This window comes from Suncus etruscus, chromosome 11 (assembly GCF_024139225.1).
Source record: "Suncus etruscus isolate mSunEtr1 chromosome 11, mSunEtr1.pri.cur, whole genome shotgun sequence".
Taxonomy (NCBI): Eukaryota; Metazoa; Chordata; class Mammalia; order Eulipotyphla; family Soricidae; genus Suncus; species Suncus etruscus.
The window spans coordinates 91846683-91867320 of NC_064858.1; the positions used below are offsets into that span (position 1 = coordinate 91846683).

The window sequence follows — 20638 nt, forward strand, 5'->3', positions numbered from 1 at the left end:
TTCAAGCTCCATCGATAAGGGCATTCTCCAGCTTCCCTATGAGTCACTTTTTTCTGATAAAAATCATTAAATGCTGAAAAAATATTCGGTTGAAGAGTCTTCCTGATGTGACCTCATTTTTTTTTTTTCACTTCTCACTGCAGCTCTCAGCAGCAGGCTGAAAAAAATTCATGCTCAGAGGAAGGAAAGCACCGAGGGTTTAGGAGATGTTTGCCCTGCTTGGGAAATGGCTTTCAATAGCATCTCTGGTGGGCAGAACTAGCTTCTTCCACTTCCACTCAAGCCACGACTGTCTTCTGGTTCCACAGGAATTGTTCACTGTGGGAATTGGGCTGAGGCACTGAGGCACTCAGGGCATGAGAGCTCAATTATAACAGTAAAGGAGAACTGCAAGACTGAATTTCATGGTGGAATTAAAAGCACCAGAAGGAGGGTGAGGGCCAGGGCTCCACTCCCCTGCCATCAGCTGTGGGACTTCTGAGCTACTTCACCTAGACCCCAACTACCACAGCCCACAAACAGAAAGTGTGGCTTGTCAGCTAGACAAAAGGAAGTTTATGAAAGTGGTCCTGCCTGAAAACTATAAAATGCTCTTCAAAAGGATTCAAAGAGGGTATTATTTAGTTCCTTGCACCCATCACTCCTCCCCCAGCCCAGTCACTCCTTGGATAGTTGAGCATGAGGTCTGAAGGATGAGGCAGGTGAACTTTCAAGCAATTAGGAGATCAACTCCAGAGCTGCTGAGTGGCACAGAGCTGTATTCTCTCAGCCTGGGGAAATCAGCCAGCCTACCTTTTTGCCTTCTCCATAGATGAGTGGGAACTTCAAGTCATCATCCTCAATGGTTTTGTATGCCCTGTAAGGGGATAAACAACATTAACAACAAAAGTCTGACTCTGACTTGGTAACCCACTGCCTGACACAGGTGGCCAGGTACTTTATTTTCACTGAGGCTCCATCCATTCTCCACACCACCAAAATCTTTCTTTCTAGAGTTATTCTCCTGGAAAAATGTGTGTGTGTGTGTGTGTGTGTGTGTGTGTGTGTGTGTGTGTGTGTGTGTGAGAGAGAGAGAGAGAGAGAGAGAGAGAGAGAGAGAGAGAGAGAGAGAATATCCTTAAGCAAATTGGAAAACACCTTAGCTTACATTTGAAACTGGAGAAAAGAATCTTGTCTGTTCTCAATGGGCAAGGAGGGAGATCAAGTCGTGTCCTAAACATTTAGTATAGGTGCAATGATGAAGCTCCCTGGTAGTGACAGGGTTCTTGTCATTAATCTGAAACTGAGAAATTGCAGAGCTTAGGGCTGAATGGAGTGTGAAACTGCTCTGAGAGCCAGTTCTCACCTTCATAGATTGTTTACACCAAAGCAGACTCATATTGGGATGGTTAGAAAAATATTTAGAGCAGTCTGACCTCAGACCACTATTCAAGGTTGCCTGAAATGTCTTTGTTTCACCATCGCTTTCAAATGGTCAGTTTATACATGGAAAAAGAAATTCAGTTTACACTTTATGGTTTATTCCACTCATAGCTGTTTTTGCCACTATATAAGGGTTTCTGCTGGCATTTCTGAGGCAGAAGAGCAGATAAAGGAGTGTCTTGCAAGTTTGCTAAGGACCTCAAAAAACCAGTAAGCAGCAGGGATGTGGCTCAGAACTAGAATGTGTGCATCATACATGGGTTCCGTCCCTGGCAGACAAAGACAAAACAAATCAAACAAAAGGGGCACTCAGTTACTGGAGCTATCGCCCTTGGCAAGTAGCTCCACCTTTCTTATAAGTGGTGCTGGAGACCAGAATGGGTTGTCCACATGTAAGACAAGCCCCTCAGCCTTGGTACTATCTCTCTAGCCCAGCCTCAGTTTCCTTATCTGTATGATCACAAAAGATGGAAAGACCTTAGCAAGAATCTGGTGCTTACTAAGTAATAAATCACTGGAAGTGATTACAGATGACTAATATTTAGCACACCAAGTCTTGATACAATATGGGGAACATCACTGTTTAGTTACTACCTAAAAGGAGTATAAGAAAGACCTTTAACTAAGTTTCTGATAGGTCAGGTGGTGGAAGCAAGATGCTTTTTAAAATAATCCTCCTGGAGGTAAGGCGTTTGCCTTTCATGCAGAAGGTCATCGGTTTGAATCCCGGGGTCCCATATGGTCCTCCGTGCCTGCCAGGAGCAAATTTCTGAGCATGAAGCCAGGAGTAACCCCTGAGCACTGCCGGGTGTGACCCAAAAACCACAAAAAAGAAAAAAAATAATCCTCCTGGGTGGGGAAAATTATAAGGGGTGGAGCCTGTGCTTTGCTTGCAGGAGACCTGGGTTTGATCCTCAGTATCATCTGGTCTGCCAAGCTCTGCCAGGAGCAACAAATCAACACTGAGTCAGAAGCAGTCCGTGAAAACAGATGGTGTAGTCCCCAATACATTTTTTTAATCTCTTAGATACATAAAAATATACACGTATGCAATATATGACCCCCTGGTCCTGTATCTCTCTAGGTGATTTGGGGGTATGAATCTGAAAATATACAGCAGTTCTTGATATACAAGAGAATGCAATCTAATTTGAAAAAAAAAAAAAAAAAGCAAGCACTATAGCTATAGCAGGCACCTCAGAGTCTCTATGTTGCTCCTTCTAGTTGGTGGAGAATCTGTGGTGTTCTGGCTGCAGATGTACCTGGCTTGTGCTGAGCACTGAGCTAGGGAGCCCTGGTCAAGAGCATGAGCCTCTCAGAACCTCCAAACCATCATTAATCCCAGAAGCCAGCACTTTGCTCCCTTGCAGAGTTTGGTGAGGACTGAGATAGAATAATGGGTATGTAATGTCCAGTAAGGCTTTGGAAAGCTCTAACACTTTCTGACAACTCATCAATGCTTGTTGTTGCTCTCAGGTGAGCTCATAGGCCCTCTGGAAACGGAATTTCAAATAACTGTTCAAACAAATAAACAAAAACCCCAAGTTCACCGAATTAGCATGAAGTAGAAATAACTCCATTTGTATGTTTTCATTACAAGTCACTTGGGAAAACAAATAGTGCTATTATTGAAATACAGATTCAGAATATAGCTTGAATGAGTTTGTAGACCAATAGCTCTCAACTTTGGATGCATGTTTAAGGACCTCAAAAGGCTTTTTAAGAATCCTAAGTATCATTGTCATAATACAGTGGTCCCTTCTCTGCTCTGACTTCACTCTTCCACTATTTGTGGCAAGCTTCCTACCATGTATTGACTGGTCCTCCTGGCCCTCGTCTCTAATGTCTCTGAATACTATTACCATATTATCTTTTCTTTATATTCCACAAGTCAGTGCAATCATTGTATGTCTATTCCTTGCCTTACTCATTTTACTCAGCATATCCATCCATGTATAAGCAAATTCCATGACTTCATTTTTCCTAGGAGCTGTGTAATATACCATTGTATAGATGTACCACAGTTTCTTTATCCATTCATCTGTTCTCAGGCACTTGGGTTGTTTCCAGATTCTGGCTATTGTAACTAGTGCTACAATGAACATAGGAATGCAGAGGTCTTTTTTTTTTTTTTGCATTGTGCTTTTGGGCAATTAAAATCAGAAATGATACTCTAAAAAAGAACTGGATGCTGAAAGAAGATAATGTAATAGGCATGATACCCCTTCATTAACAATATGACAAACCATAGTGTCTAAAAGGAAAAAAGGGGGAGGAGAGTATCTGCCAGAGTGGCAGGCAGGGCAGAGGGTAGTGGGGGAGGCAGGAGGGAAACTGGGGACACTGGTGGTGGGAAGTGTGCACTGGTGAAGAGTGTTGTATATTATACGACTGAAGCTCAATCATGAACAACTTTGTAACTGTGAAAGAAAAACCAAGTATATTATGAACAACCTGGTAAACCAGCGTTCAAATAAGTGATTAAAAAATACCAGAGCCCAGGTCACATCTCAGAGCAATTCAGTCAGTCTCCAGGGGGTGAACACCAAATGTCATTAGCTCACAATCTAAGTTAGTTTGTCAATAAGCCCCTGTTGGCTCAAACTCTATGGGAACAAGTGACATAAATGGCTTGAAAGACTCTGAAATGGATATGTGCTATACTTGGGCACACTAGAAAGGGGAAGTGTGATGAGAGATGACAAATTCAGAGAGCAGAAGGGAAGCAGAGGGGATTGGTTCTAGGAGAAGAGACCCTATATTTGAGGCACTGGGGTCTAGATTAGAGGTGGAAAACAGAAACCATCAGAGCCAGAATCAATGATGGGAAATAACTTAGAGCTCAGGAGAGACAGGCAAAAAACTTCGAATTTATATTACCAGAACTCTGAAAGACACTCATCTTGGATTTGTCACCTATGGATCAGAACAACTGATATACCAATATTGTATTTTGATGTAGTATTATATTGTATTATGTACAATTCTACACAATTCATCTACACAATTATATTTATTGTATCTTCTGTAAAAACAAGACAAAAAAATTAAAAACAGAAAAGATACTTAGGGAAAGCTTTACCCTGCTTCTGCCATTGTAGATCTTTAATCATAGAAGAGCCCTACTCACTCTTTCCAGGTTCTAAGTCCTGTCCACCCTGGAAAGGCATGTATAGAAAGGTATGAGAAAAGTGTGCTCCAGCAAAGCTAACTAGACAAGATATATTCCCAGCACTGAACCACTTCCCTCCATAGTTAAAAGTCTGAATAATAAAGAATAAAATTCTCAAAACTAACTTTCTCAAGAGGAATGTAACCAAGGGAGTTGGTAGAAACTAATGGTTACTAACTATGACAGCCAATATGATTTTCCTTCTACATGTAGACAAGGGACTGTCTCTTCAGTCAGTGTTTAAAGTTTCTCATAGACCCTGAAATGTCTTATTCTACAAATGAGGAGACTAACTTTTTTTTTTTCTTTTTTGTGCTTTTGGGTCAAACCTGGCAGCGCTCAGGGGTTACTCCTGGCTTTACGCTTAGAAATCGCTCCTGGCAGGCTCGGGGGACCAAATGAGATGCTGGGATTCGAACCACTGTCCTTCTGCATGCAAGGCAAATGCCCTACCTCCATGCTATCTCTCTGGCCCCAAGGAGACTATTTTTTTTTTGTTTGTTTTTGGGCCACACCCGGCGGTGCTCAGGGGTTACTCCTGGCTGTCTGCTCAGAAATAGCTCTTGTCAGGCACGGGGGACCATATGGGACACCGGGATTCAAACCAACCATCTTTGGTCCTGGATCGGCTGCTTGCAAGGCAAACGCCGCTGTGCTATCTCTCTGGGCCCAAGAAGACTAACTTTTAAAGAGGTTATTATACTTTCCCATGAGCACACACCAAGTTTGTGGACCACATGTGAAACTCAGACTTTCTCCGAAAATACTCAGAAATGTGATATCAGACTCAAAATTTCTTTTTTTCTATTGTCACACCCGGTGGCGGCGCTCAGGGGTTACTCCTGGCTCTGCGCTCAAAAATCACCTCTGGCAGGCTTGAGGACCATATGGGATGCAGGGATTCAAACCACCATTTGTTTTGGATTGGCCATGTGCAATGCAAACGCCCTACTGCTGTGCTATCTCTCCGGTCCCTAAGACTCAACATTTGTCATTGCAGTTAAGAGAATGAAAGAGGACCCTGTTGAGCCTTCTCAGTGGGAGAAGAGCAAGCACTGCTAAAGGAAAGGAGACTTTGTGCAAAAATAGAAAAGAAATTCTCTGTGTGAGGCAAAGACCAGAAGGTGACTGTGGATCTATCCATTTAAACACAGTTAGGCAGGGGTGGGTGGGGGATGGTGAGAGCAGGGATACTAGCAGACCTGGCACTGCTTCCCAGCTCACTTCCTTTGTGGCCAGAGTCCAGTAAACAGAGCCCCTGCATCAGACACCAAGCCTCTCTCCAATCTGTACACCTCGCAGAGTAAAATGGCATATCCAATTTCTGCCCATTTGGAAGCCACGTATGTGATTCTTACTAGATTACATATCACCTCTAGGCTATAGGCTTAAGTTGATGTTTCCAACTGGTCCTTGGCTTATAAAACCTCTCAGCAGGGCTTGACAAGAGGATAATGAGGTTGGTGACTTGAAAGCTCTGAGAGATGAAAGTATCTGGGAAATGAGATTCACAGAAAATGTGTGAATGCTGAACTAACTCCTTGTCTTTGGCGTCTGTAGCTCTGAAATCTTGATTATACTTGTTGATATTGTTGGTGTTATGGGGGCCAAGCCCAGTGATGCTTGCAATGCTTGTGATTGAAACCATGGCATATGTTCTAATATTCAAGCTACATCTCCTACCCTGATTAAATATTAAAAAGAAAACAACAGTAAACACCAAAGAGAGACTACTCACTGATTTTATAATAAATAACTGATCAGGGATTATATTCAAATAACTACTTGGGGCCGGAAAGATAGCACAGTATTAAGGAGTTTGCCTTGCACACAGCCCACAGAAGACAGACCCTGGCTCTATTCCCAGCATCCCATATGGTCACACTAGCCTCCAAGGGGTGATTGCTGAGCGCAGAGCCAGGAGTAACCCCTGAGCACCTCTGGGTGTGACCCAAAAACCAAAATACAAACAAACAAACAAACCCAAAAACTCAAATAACTACTTGTTAGAGAAAAACTAATCTAAAAACTTTAGGTCAATCTATTAGAATGACTTATTTTTGGTAAATTCCATGATAAGTATTTATTTATTTATATTTGTTTTTGTTTTCAGCCACACCCAGTGATGCTCTGGGGTTACTCCTGGCTATGCGCTTAGAAATCACCCCTAGTTTGGGGGACCATATGGGATGCCGGGGGATCAAACCGCTGTCCGTTCTTGTGTGCACAAGGCAGATGCTTTACGCCCTGCGCCACTGCTCCAGCATCCCCCCTTATGAGTATTTATGAAGCCAACTGATGAAAGGATGAGAAAACAATGCAAAGTAAAAAATAAAGAGCTAAATTAAAGATATATCTATAATTTGGTGATAATATCCTATTCATGGATAGCATTCAGGGATAACTAAATTAATTTTAAGATTTAAAATATGAAGATATGACCTACATATAAAAGCGCAAAATTCCTTCCCTAATTAGCACATTCACCAACTCACCTATTTATTTAAACTTTTTTTTGGGTAAAAGTAAGCATTTTCTTGAAATGCAGATTCTGCAAATATAAAAACACATGACACCTACTGGAATAAAGAGCTCTCAGCATTGGAAACAACTGAAAGGTCACAAAGTCAGCTGTACCCCAAAGGTAGCTGCCTCAAGTAGGTTCCTACTCTCTGGACATTGTCCTAGTTGCTGGACCTGAGGCTGGGCCATATCACAGAGGTAAAGACCTGGAAAATTATTATTATTATTTTGGTTTTTGGGTCACACCTGGTGATGCTTAGGGGTTACTCCTGGCTATGTGCTCAACTACCATGACAATGTTAATGAGTGAGAGAAGTAAAATGCCTACCTCAAATACAGGAAGGGGGTGTGGGTGGAGAGAGATGGGGTGCATTGGTGGTAGGAAGGTTGCTCTGGTAAAGAAGGTGTTCTTTTTGCGACTGAAACCCAACTACAGTAATGCTTGTAATCAAGGTGTTTAAATAAAGATATAAAAAAAAGCACAACTGCATTATGAATAAACTTGTAAACCATGGTATTAAATAAAGTAATTGTTATACATTTAAAAAAAAGAAGAAAAGAAAAAGAAATTGCTCTTGGCTTGGGGGACCAACCATACGGGATGCCGGGGATTGAACTGAGGTCCGTCCTGGATCAGCTGCATGCAAGGCAAATGCCCTACCACTGCGCTACTGCTCCAGCCCAAGATCTGGAAAATTCTTAAATGGAAATAGTCACCTATGGATTTATCTGGCCTGTTCCTGGGGGGTAGGGAGAGGGAATGGGACAGAAATTAATAGTTTCCTGCTTGCTTGTTGTGCATATATCTGAAGAAAGTGAGTTCAGTTCCTTCTTTCCTAGTTTCTTCTATTTCAAGATGTGGTGGCGGTAGTGGTAGTGATGGGGCTGGTTGTCTGTCTGTCTGTCTGTCTGTCTGTGTATGCATGCACTATTCAACAGATATGTACTAACTGAGCTCCAAGTGCTGCATGGTACTCTAAGGGTACTCTAAGGGAGGACTTTCTAGATCATTAAGTGTCTTTAAAGAAAGATAGACATAACTGAAAACACTTTAGAGGTAACTAATACAAATGAAATGATCACTTCTTTGATTTAGACTTCTCCCTTCCTTTGTTGTAAAGTTGTATTTAATAGAACTCAGGGCTTATTCCTGGTTCTGTGCTCTGGGATCACTGTGGGTAGTGCTTGGGTGTGATGAAATGCTAGGGATAGAATTGAGGTTGACAAGCAAGACAAGCACCTAACTGCACCTTAACTCCTGTGCTATCCCTCTGATCCCAACCTTGCTCTTTCTTAAATCTATAATGTGGCTTATACTTGCACTGTGTGCAAATATGTCTCTGTTATGTCATATACTGAATATATACTCTAATGGATTAAGGTCATATACTGAATAAAAACAAACCAGCCCAACAAAAAACTCATTAGTCCACGAGAAAAAAGTAATAGAAGGTTTCTCAATTTGTGTTCTCCAGTTCAGTGCTTCTTGAATTTTTCCACTCATAATCCTATTTGCCTGAGATTTTATTTCTTTTATTTATTATTTATTTTCTGATTTGGGGCCACATCTATCAATGCTCAGGGCTTATGACTAGCTTTGCTCTCCAGAGTCACTCCTAGTGGTGGACAGGGGACCACAAGGATGCCAGGGATTGATGCTCAGGTCAGCCATGTGCAAGACAAGTACCTTGCCTGCTGTACTATCTCTCCAGTTCCATTTATTTCTTATTAAAACAATTTTGAGACATCCTTGGTGATGTTCAGAGGCTAATCCTAGCTCAGTGCTTGGAAAAACATGCGGTACAGGGGATTTAACTCAGGCCCCTAGCATAGAAAGCAATGTGCTCCAGTCTTTTGAATTATCTCCCTGGCTGAACCATCTCACCTGAGAAATTTTTACATGTTCCAGATATGTATGAATATACAACAGGTGTGTACGTAAAATATTCACTAATAATAAATCACAAATATCTTTATTTTAGGGGCTGAAGTGATAGCATAGCAGCAGGCCATTTGCCTTGCATGATGCCAACACAGGACGGACACTGGTTCAATTCCCAGGTCCCCCGAGCTTGCCAGGTGCGATTTCTGAGCATAGAGCCAGGAATAATCCCTGAGTGCCACTGGGTGTGACCCCCCCCAAAAAAAACCCCAACAAAAACAAAGATCTTTATTTTAGACTAAAAATTTTTATGGTCCTCACATAAAGTGATGTGACCCTATAATTATAATACTCAGTTTATCAAGAATTGCTCTATTTTCCACTCTGACCATTGCCCTTTCTCATTTTACTTTGCTGGCTTTGGGCCACTGTTCCAATACACTAAAAACTTGAATTCATATCATTTCATCCAAACTATTGCCTCATCTTCCATACAATGTCATATTAAATTTGATAAGCAGCTTTGCCATCTTTCTCCTGGTCATTTTATTTTTAAACTTTATTTATTTATTGACTGGTTGGTTGGTTGGTTGGTTGTTGGGACACACACCCAGCGGTGCTCAGGAGTACTCCTGGCTCTGCACTTAGAAATTACTGCTGGCAGGCTGGGGGACCATATAGGATGCTGGGAATCAAACAGGGTCTCTCCCGGGTTGGCCTCATGCAAGGCAAATGTACTACCACTGTGCTATCTCTCTGGCCCCTCTCCTGGTCATAAAAAAAAAAAAGAACAGAATCATGCCATTACAATCCATTTCTCCAGCAAAATTAATCAGACAAGGGTATATCAACATTTCTTGGAGGTATGAGAATGAAAGTCTAAAGCTGGGGAAAAAAAATTCATATCCAGTGTTTCAACTCTATCATGAACATGAAATATTTATCAACTTTCTGTTAAATACCAACAACAGGTGGTAGAATAAGGCTTGGCAAAGTCTTATTTGGTGGGAAAGGCAGTAGACAGATATCCTAGGAGAGGGTAGACACTGGGATATTAATGTTCAAAGAGGTGAATTTTAAAAAGCTGATTAGTGACCATTAGGTATGTCTGTCTTCATTAAGTTAAACAGTTTGGATCTAGCTCAAAAACCATCATCAAAGCCACTTAACTGAACCAGTTGCCACTGTGTTCTCCATCTTGTCCAATGCCAAGAAAGTAAGTTATAAATTTTGTGACACAGTCAAAATATACTTGAGACTGGAGAGATAATACAGCAGTTGGGCATTTGCCTTACATGCAGTTGACCTTGATTCAATCTTCAACACCACATGTTTCCATACCACCACCAGGAGGGAGCCCTGAACACAGAGCCAGGAGTAAGCCCTGAGCATAGCTGGGTGTGGCTAAAATTCAAAACAAAACCCAAACCAAAAAACATCTAAATTACTCACTAAGCTTGACTTATTAGTGAACCCAAGCTGTTCCCAGATTATACCACGTCTAGTGGATGGATGAAAGATCAGCATCTTTCAAAGAGAGACACTGATTGCTCCCACTTTCATCCCACTTTGCAGAAGGAGGCTCTTTCACTGCCACTCAATCAACCTTTCTCCCCATCCCTGAGGAATTCAACTCAGGCTCACATTTTCCATTTCCACTCTTCCCTGTAGTTACTCGCCGAAACTTCCTATTTCGGGATGGTGCTTCGAGAATCCTAACCTACTTCAGATGACCTTTGCTTCTCCTTGTCTGCATCCTGGCTCTGATGACTTCACCAAAACATTCTCCCTTGGAACTGGAGAAGGTCAGGCTAAACGAAGTGAGCCAGAAGGACAAATACCGGATAAGCTCGTTCATATGAGGAGCATGAAAAATCAAAGCGGAGGAAAGAGACAATGCCCAATGGCTGAGGTATTGCCAACAGGGCTGAGGTTGCAGGGGTGGGTGGGGTGGGTGGTGATGCAGAAAGGGAACAGGGAACCAGGGATACTGATCGGGGAGATATGGGCACACTGCTGGTGGGTGTGGTACAGCTGTTTCATGAGCATAAAACACTCTTAATGCTATTATAAACTGTGATACTTTATAATTGTATTGTAAATGTCAATGGAAGAAAATTGTTTGAAGAAATTTCAAACAAAAAGAAACATTCCTCTGGATCAAGAGGCACTTGGATCGCTTTTCTTTTCTCTTTTTCTTTATTTCTTGCTGTGGATCTCAGGAAATCCCCCTCCTCGGTCCCATGACTTTAACTTCCTATTGGCCATTTCCACCCTCTGAATATTTTTCTTTTCTTTTCTTTTGTTTATGGGCCATACCCGGTGACGCTCAGGGGTTACTCCTAGCTATGTGCTCAGAAATTGCTTCTGGCTTGGGGGACCAACCATAAGGGACACTAGGAGATCGAACCGTGGTGGCCCGTCCTAGGTTAGTGTGTGCAAGGCAAACACCCTACTACTTGCACCACCACTCCAGCCCCTTAAATATTTTTCTTAATAGCAATCTAGGATTCCTCACCCTCTTGGCCTTCCAATAAGAGGAAAACAGAACAGAAACAAAGAATGTTGTCTATCCCCATGAAATCAAATGCTGGCATCTATATACTTTTCAAACAGACCTGACACTGCAAGTTTCAGCACCTTCTTGTCACTGTCTGGTCTTCTTTTGCCCACCTTACTGTAATTGCCTCATCAAACATTCGATTCTGAGCCAGGGAGTGAACGCTGCTTGCCCTTGTGTACTTTCTGCTCTCTCTGCAATCATCTAGGCAAGAGAAGATGGTGCCAGGATTCAGGTGATGTCAGTGTAAGTATTGAAAACTGTTCAGTTTTGTCCTTTAGCTCTATTCTCAGAGCAACTCAAGTAATTATGCTTAAATGTCAGATAGCACCACTACCCTCCACAAACCCTGGCTGGTTTTCCCAATGCATTCTGACTAAAAGCCACACAATGAAACCTCCTGTTTCATGCCCCGGCCCCAGATTTTTTCACCTCCTCCTCCACTTTATGTTTGTCCATAGCTTCCTAACAAATTAAGTATTTTATTTCCTTGTGATACTTATTCTTTGATTTTTTTTCCCCCTGTGCTTGTCTCTCCCCCATATATGACCACCAACTGCGATGAACAGTTGCTTTTCTTTAGCTTCATGTGCATCTCTGGCATCTGGGTGCCCAGGGCAGAATGGACGCCTCCCTCCTCAACGTGTGATTCCTGGAGCAAATCAATGCAGCCAACTTAACCCCAGGCCATGGCCTATTCTGCCGTCAGAGATTTGCAATGCATGTTCACAGACCTATTGGCCCCCTGCCTGATTTCTAAGCCCAGGTGGTGCTTGCAGGCACAACCTCAGGCACAACCCCCAGTGCTTCTCATGCTGTTAGTTTCATACTGTTCCCTGCACATTTCCCACATCTTATTTGTGGCCTGCAGAGTAGCAATGACAGTCTTCCAGTGTGAACACATTTTCTGTGTTCACTTAGTAAATTTTTTTGGGGGGAGGTAGCAGTTGGAATCTCACAAGAAGGTTCAGAGACCCAAGAGCAACTCTCAGTGATACCCATCTGGCACTGCTCAAATCCAGCAGTGCTGGGGCAACCCAGATGGCCCTTTTGTACTGGGAATCAAACTTGGGCCCTCTGTATGCAAGGCCTGAACTCCAACCCTATATGTTACCTCCCTAGATCTGTGATGTTTTTTTGGGACTGGGAGAGATGGGGAGCTCCCAAGTACTGCTTAGGAGCTCAGAGGTCACTCTTAGTGATGTTCATCAACACCTGGCTGGGTGGCTCAATGTTCAGGCCAGTGGTGAGCCTGAGCCTCCAAGGGTCATATCCGGCAATGCTCGATGGGTCCCATGATGCTGAGTATGCAACTTGGTTCCCTGTACATGCACCCTATTCTTAATGCTCAAGCTCTCTCCCCAGCCCTATGATTTTTTTTTTATGATCAGGAAGGCTTTGTTTGCCTATTCAGCCACACTAATAAATCTCCTTCAAACATTTAGCTCCACAACATGTATGCATGTGTGTTTGCACACATGTCTGATGGGTGTTGAACCCCGGGTCTCACCCATGTAAAGAACATGCTTTGCTAGTCAGCTACATCCCTGGCCTCACAATGTCTCTTTTATTCTACAGTCCTTTCTCCATCAGCTTAAAATTTCCCATTGCCTTTCCATCATCTTCAAACACAATCCAGTGATGAGTCTGTGCAAGTGCTGATCTGAGCACACTGCTCTGACATCTGTGAGCTCTGTTGAGGCTCTCATTACACTATTTCTGTAACAGGCCACAAGGCCTCCATGTGTCTGGTCTGCTCTCTTCCTCCCCTCTTAGGACCTCCCACAGCTCATGCCCACTGGTCCCTTAGTTTGGTCACTAAGAAAGTCTTCCCTTATTGGAGCTGGAGTGATAGTGTTTACTTTGCATGCAGTTGGCCCAGGTTTGATTTCTGGCATCTCATATGGTGCCCTGAGCATTGCTAGGAATCCCAGAGAACATAAAGCTGTCCCTAAGCGCCGTTCTAAACAAACAGTGCTTCCTACCTACTGCTGATTGGGTTTCATGGCACTCACTTCACACAACAATCAGGAACTTTATTCTTCGCTTGTTGTTATTGCTTATTTGTGAGCTATACCCAGCTATGCTAAGGGCTTACTCCTAGTTTTGTTCTCAGGGATCACTCCTGCTGGGGTCATATGCAATGCTGGCCGCTAGACTCAGGTCAGTTGACTGCAAGGTACTATCTCTCCCATCCACTTTGTAATCTAAAAGCTCATCAACTTGTCTATATTTTGCCTCTCTTTCTAGAATATTAGCTCCATGAAAATAGAGACTGGTACCACTGCTCTGTCCTCATGTGTTACCATGCAGGTCCTTTGTGGGTACAGACTAGAAATAGGACTAAGGGACAATGAACAAAGGCAACTGTCATTTACTTAAGCACATGACATTTCCTCCAAGGATGTACTGTCTTTGGGTTTCTCTGTATTTTGTGTCTTCCTGGTAGACTTTCCTACATTTGTATTTCAGAGCTGAATTCTTTCAGTGATACCTCAAACTTCTGTGCACCTCCCTTAAGTTAAAACTGTAGATTCCAAATACCTGATAATCTCATTCCTCTTTGGAACACAAAATGACAAAACAATTACAAACCCTTGATCTTGAATTGCACAATTTTTGGACAGTCAGAAGAGTGGCAGGGAATAAAGTATGGACCAGAAGTAACATAAGAACAATGGTAGAGGGTCATGGGCACTTTGTTGTTGTTGGAGTACAGCTGCTTTGTACATCAATACTGTCTAGTGAAGCAAAATTTTTAGGGTCAGACCCAGGAATGCTCAAAGCTTATTCCTGTCTGTGCTCAGAGATCACCCTTGGCATGACTTGGGGACCATATGCAGTATTAGGTACTGCACCTGGATTTGCTACATACAAGCAAGTATCCTACCTGCTACACTATCTCTGTGGCTCACTAGGGTTTCCAGCTTTAAATTATACAAAACACACACACATATAAAAGAGTAATAAAAACTAGGGGTTATGATCCTTTTGTCTACTGAATTCTCCAAATCATTCCAAGGAAGTTGTCCAGAATACTACTCTTTACAGTAGAATGTTAGAATTTTTTTCCTCTCGTTGGAAATCCATTTGTAATTCACTTGCTTAGGCAAGCCTCACACACAAGGAAAACTTCCCAGTCTTTTCTGGGATTCCTCTGTTTCCAGCAAGGGCTCCCACTCTGACTTCTTAACCCACCAGCCAGGCATCCCAAATTAACATGTTGGCACCATCCACACAGATCACTTCCCACGGTCCCTCCGCTCTCCAAGGTTGGGACCTTCAACTAGAGAGTGGGACAGAAATACCATTGTTTTCCTAAGTCTTTGCTTCCTCAGTGGAACTTCAAAGTCCTTAAGAAGAAAATGACCCCCTCCTTGGAGCAGCCCTGTGACCTTCTTCCTTTGGGGATAGTCTGATCCCGACAAAGCCCTTTGCGACTCTCGCCCTGAATCAATAAGTCAGAAGCTTCCACCCACAGTCCCTTTGAGGTGACCTCAAATGCCTCTCCTCCCCAGGGGATGCTGACTTCCTGGCTTTCCTCTCTCCCATTTGCATTTGCGCACCACGGGTTCAGTCGTAGCTGCTGAATTTCCATTTCAGGCCTCTGTGAAAGACTTGTACAGACTTGAGGTCTCTCAACCTCAGCAAAAGTTCGCCTTCAGTAGAACTCTGTAGATGAGGTAGCAAAGAAAACAAGGGCATTGATCTTGAGAGGTCTCTGTGGAGAAGCTACCGCAAGTAACAAGGTAATAAGAGGTACCACAGGTAACAAGGAGCTGGGCCCATTAAGTTTTGGAGCATATTCATTATTCTCATCTATAGAGATGCTGATCACAGGACATCCCTACCTGGAAAGATTCCTGTTATGCTCTTGAGACATACCAGTTCATTAGTTATTTGATGGGTGCTAAATAGGTGTAAAAACTAGCACCTAGACAGTTTGACCCCAGTAAGTCCACTGTTCTACTAAAAGAGTGGGAGGTTCAAAAGGCGGTGAAAGGGGCTGGGGATATAGCACAATAGTAAGTTTTTTGCCTTGCATGCAGTCAACCCAGGATGGACGGTGGTTCGAATCCCGGCATCCCAGATGATCCCCCGAGCCAGCCAGGAGCAATTTTTGAGCGCACAGTCAGGAGTAAACCCTGAGCGCCGCCGGATGTGAACTCCCCCCAAAAAGGTGATGAAAACGACACTCATTTAGGGGTGCTGTTGGGCTGAAAGTCACAGAAAGTGATTCCTTCTAGTCAGCTCAGGAGAGAAGGTGAAAGCCAGAGATGGTCTCCTCTGGCCTACTACTGACCCACAAATGGGAGGTAGGCCAATGAAGGCTATGGTCCAGGGACTGAATAGATTGGGATGAAAGGAGAGTAGAGGGAGAGCATCTGGGTCTGAGTGCCATACTGCCCAAATCTCAAGAAGGGAAGGGGTTCCAGGAGGGCTAAGATGAAACATCACTCTGGGCAGGCTGGTCAGGAGAAGATTTGTGCCTAAAAGCAAGCACCACTCACGGCTTTTAAGAATTGGCATAACCCCAGTTTAGCGATCCTCAGAATCCATAGAAGTGCTTTCCCCACTTTCTTCCCATTCCCCTGTACTTCCTATCCCAGAACTTCCTGGAAGAAGTCACCAGCATTGGACATCACCCTTGACTTCCTCCTGCCTGCTGTCTGCATTTGTGATTGGAGTAGCCCACCCCAACCACATGAGAGACACTGAGACATAACAATAAGAGGAACATAATTATTAAAAAAAAATAAACTAAGCCACTAAAGGCAAGAAATGCAGGCATATGTGTGTCCTTTAATGACACATCATAAGATTTTGGTATTTTTTGGGTCTAATTTTATTTTTGTTTGATTTATTTTTGAGCCAAACTGAGGGTCCACATGGGATGCCAGGGATTGAACCAGGGTTGGCTGTGTGCAAGGCAAGAGGTTTATCTCTCTGACCTCTCCTTCTCTTATGCTTAAAACACTTTCAAGAGGCCCCCTTTCCTCCTTTCTTCAGAAACACATGGTTCTGAAACTTCTTAAATTGTCCCTGAATGGGGCTGGAGTGATAGCACAGTGGGTAGGACATTTGCTTTGCACATGACCAACCTGGGTTGATCCTCAGCATCCCATATGATCTCCGAGCCTGATAGGAGTGATTGTTTTGTTTTTTTTTGTTTTTTTTTTTTTTTGGGCACACCAGCAGTGCTCAGCGGTTACTCCTGGTTCTATGCCCAGAAATCACTCCTGGCAGGCACGGGGGATCACATGGGATACCGGGACCCAAACCACCAACCTTCTGCAAATACCTTACCTCCATGCTTTCTCTCCAGCCCTATTGCTAGGAGTAATTTCTGAGTGCAGAGCCAGGAGTAACCTTGAGTGCCTGAAGGTGTGGCCTCAAACAAAACCAAAACCAAAATTTGTCCCTGGATCCCATTTTAACAGACTAGAAAAAATGTTGCTACATGGTCAGGAGAGGGTAGATATGAACTCAGCTAAGGGAGGAAGGTCAGGCTGCAGTCAGAGCCTTGCAATAAGGAAGTAGCAAGGTCCTTGCAGAGACCCAGCATTCATTTGAGGGGTGGGTTTTTAGTTAGCAGTCCCCTCCAGAAACTCCTACACTCAGCATCTTTGCCACCTGACATACCAGGGCCTACTTTCATTATTTGTAAGGCTAAACATGTGTGTGTGTGTGTGTGTGTGTGTGTGTGTGTGTGTGTGTGAGAGAGAGAGAGAGAGAGAGAGAGAGAGAAGAGAGGAGAGAGAAAGAGAGAGAGAGAAAGGAGAGAGAGAGATATAACAGAAATGCTTCGGCTACCCCTAGCATATTGCTTAGGGATCAATGCCAGTGGTTCTTGAGGAGCCAGGATGTGCTCCGCAGGGGTGGGGTGTGCATGTTAATCCTGGGTTTTCTACAAGCAGATACAGAGCATGTACACTAGCTAGCCTCTGACCTATGTTTCCCAACCCCTAGCTTCTTCTTTGGATGTATCAAGTTCACAGGTTTATGTGATTGTTTGTCAGTGGGTACCTTGAATATCATTTCTGGAAAGTTCCCCTGTGACCCAAAGCTTTCCAAATGCTACCTGTCTTTCTTTTTGGTCCTGGGATTGCTGTTTAAATTACTTCAAGGTTCTAGCACTAAGTTATGTACAATTTGATGCACTTTAGTACCTGAATCTAGACTATTGTGCATATAAAATCATACTAATAATATTTGAGGATAAAACATTCTGAATTTCTTTTAGGGTGATTTTTTTCAGGTTTCAGACATTATTTGGACATTATTCTGATTCAGTATCCACTCGATAGGCATTAGCTCTTGGTTAGGAGAGGTTCGTATTCTAATCAATAACATTTAGAACTCCCTCAGGTATGAATCAGAGGTTCTTATTTTAAGAGCACACAGACACTGGGGCGATTTCAACTTTCTCAGGGACCATTAATTCTGAAACAAACATGAATCTCATTGACACCAACCTTTATCTTGCAGGAGTCCAAGTCGTTATGTACAAGTCAGGAGATAAAAACCAACACTGACCCCATATCCACAGATGGTGAAGAGAAAACAGTAAACAGGTCATTTGTACAAAGAAAGCCATTCCCCTGTGCTGACTGGTATTGCAAACCTGCCTCATGGAATAGGAGGTTCCACAGTAAACCCTTCCTTTTCCTCTAACACTGAAACTCTCGGTTGCATAGAGACAGTAATTCCATTCAGATGCTCAGAACACAGGTCCAGTTAAACTCAGGGCTCTTAAATGAAGCATCAATGCTTTCTAAGTCTTCCTTTTGTTCCTAAAGTCACAAGGCTGTTGTGCAGACCTACATATAATCAATATCATGTTAGCATGCAAAGAAATCCTTGCTCTGCTTCACATCTTTGAGATACATAGATTTTTATTCTGTGGACTCCAACACTTTCCTGCTCTGCTATCCCTCACATTCCCATGATAAAAAGCACAGGCCCAGAAACATGGCAGTGTTCCCTCTCAAATCAAGGTGGACCCACTGTTTTAGAGAATAAACTGTAAGAGCAGCAGCTCCTAAGTTTCTGCTGTTATCTCACCCCTAACGCTACAAAATCTTTATATACCTCACATTTATTATTTAATTGCTTTGTTCTAAGCACTTGATCTACGTATGAATGTGGAAGTGGGGTGGGGATATAGGTGTGGTTTATTCCTGGATATACTCAGGGCTTAGGAATCACTTTTGCTGTGGCTCTGGGGACCATAGGCAGTATGTTGGAACTGAATATGGCAAGCAAGGCAAATGCCTTACCCACTATTCTATCTCTAAAGCCTTCTTAGGCATGAACATGAGCCCTATCACTCAAATAAGAGGCTGGAGGTCATACAACTAGTAAACAATAGAGCTCAGGCTCAATTCCAGATTGGTCCCATGGTATGGTTGCTGTTAGCCACAGCTCTCTGCCTACATGTGAGGAGATATGGATCTGTGCAAATACCAGAAAATGTTGTGATGCATAAAACACTCTGTGACTCACCCTCATCTTTAGATGAGGTATGATTTTTCTTTCTAAAAGTTTGCACATTTGTTAAAGTCTACCCTGTTTCTCCTGATCTTTACAGTGGTACAATGCACAGGGTTTAAAAATACCACCTTCCTGGTTGGAGACAGTACAGCAGATAGGGAGATTTCCTTGCACAGGAGCAACACCGTTGGACCCTGGCATCACATATGGTCTCTCGAGCCACACTAGGAATGATCTTTGAGCAATGAACCAGGAGTAAGCATTATTGGGTGTAATCATCGCCCCCAATCAAACATACTACTTTCCTGAAATGCAATTTATGTTGACAGTCTTGAAGGTTCAAGGTCACTACAAAATTAGGTATAACTTTAAGTCTTGTTTTCAAATTGTTCAGGGATCAATAAATTATAAAAATTATAAAAATAACCCTCCACGAGAATATCTCAAAGACTTAATGGGGATGCCTATATTTCCTTTGTACATTTAATATCTCTATAATAATGCCTCTTAGTGTGTTTATTCCCAAACATGAAGGTAGCCTCCTCCATCACTTTTTCCTTTAATTACTTTATTTTATTTTTATTTATTTCTCCTATTCTTATATTATTATTATATATTATATATATTTTTTTTCTTTAACTTCATCTGTTTTGGTTCTGCTTGGTACAAAAATCTAGAAGAAAAAATCTTGCCTGGGATAAATCTTGCCTTGGTCAAAACCAAGGCACAGAGATTGTGTAGCCTGTTATTTTTACCTCCAAATGCACCAGCATATAATATGACACCATTCTCTTTAGAACAGGCACACTAAAAAAGGGGAAATCTTATGCATAGAAACAAGATCTTATCTACTAGGGTTAAGAACCCATACCTTTTCTTTTCTTTTTCTTTTTTTTTTTTTTTTTTTTGTTTTTGGGTCACACCCAGCAGCACTCAGGGGTTACTCCTGGCTCTATGCTCAGAAATCGCTCCTGGTAGGCTCAGGGGACTGTATGGGATGCTGGGATTTAAACCACTGACATTCTGCATGCAAGGCAAATGCCTTACCTCCATGCTCTCTCTCTGGCCCCAAGAACCCAGGCATTTTATAATACAGGGACACCTCTCACCCTGAACATGTGTCATGTGGACCCAACTTAGACATGGGATTGAACAGTGATTGTTCAATCCCGAACTACAGAACCCAGACATAGAACCAATACAGCTCCCTGCAACAACACCAGGAACTGAACTCCCCTGAGAAATTCCTAATACCGCTCTGGCACCAACTTGCACCAGTTTTGATATGACATCCTGATAATGAGGAAATGGCAACAACTTGATCTAAAAGCAGGTTGCCCTATCTCATCACCTAATGGTAAGATGAAATCAGAAGACAAGTCATCCTTTGATCTGTGCAAAAACCAAGATTGTTGACTGTAGAAGACTGACTTTGACAACCATGACTGGGCAGAACTTATCCAGGGACCGATAAGAAATATCCTAGCCTAGGCTTCAGCTTAGGATTTGTACAAAAATCAAGATCTCTAATTCCAGAACTCTGACTTTGACAACTGCAACTGAGCAGAACTTCTGGAACCATAAT

General features: G+C 42.7%; 1 protein-coding gene across 1 annotated transcript in view; it reads right to left on the bottom strand.

Annotated features, from left to right (window-relative positions):
* Positions 1 to 20638, bottom strand: part of PPM1H (protein phosphatase, Mg2+/Mn2+ dependent 1H) — a 301104-nt gene that overhangs the window by 55105 nt on the left and 225361 nt on the right. The window contains exon 7 of the mRNA XM_049782757.1: positions 793 to 856. Coding sequence (XP_049638714.1) covers positions 793 to 856 — 64 coding nt within the window. The remainder of the gene's footprint in view (positions 1 to 792; positions 857 to 20638) is intronic.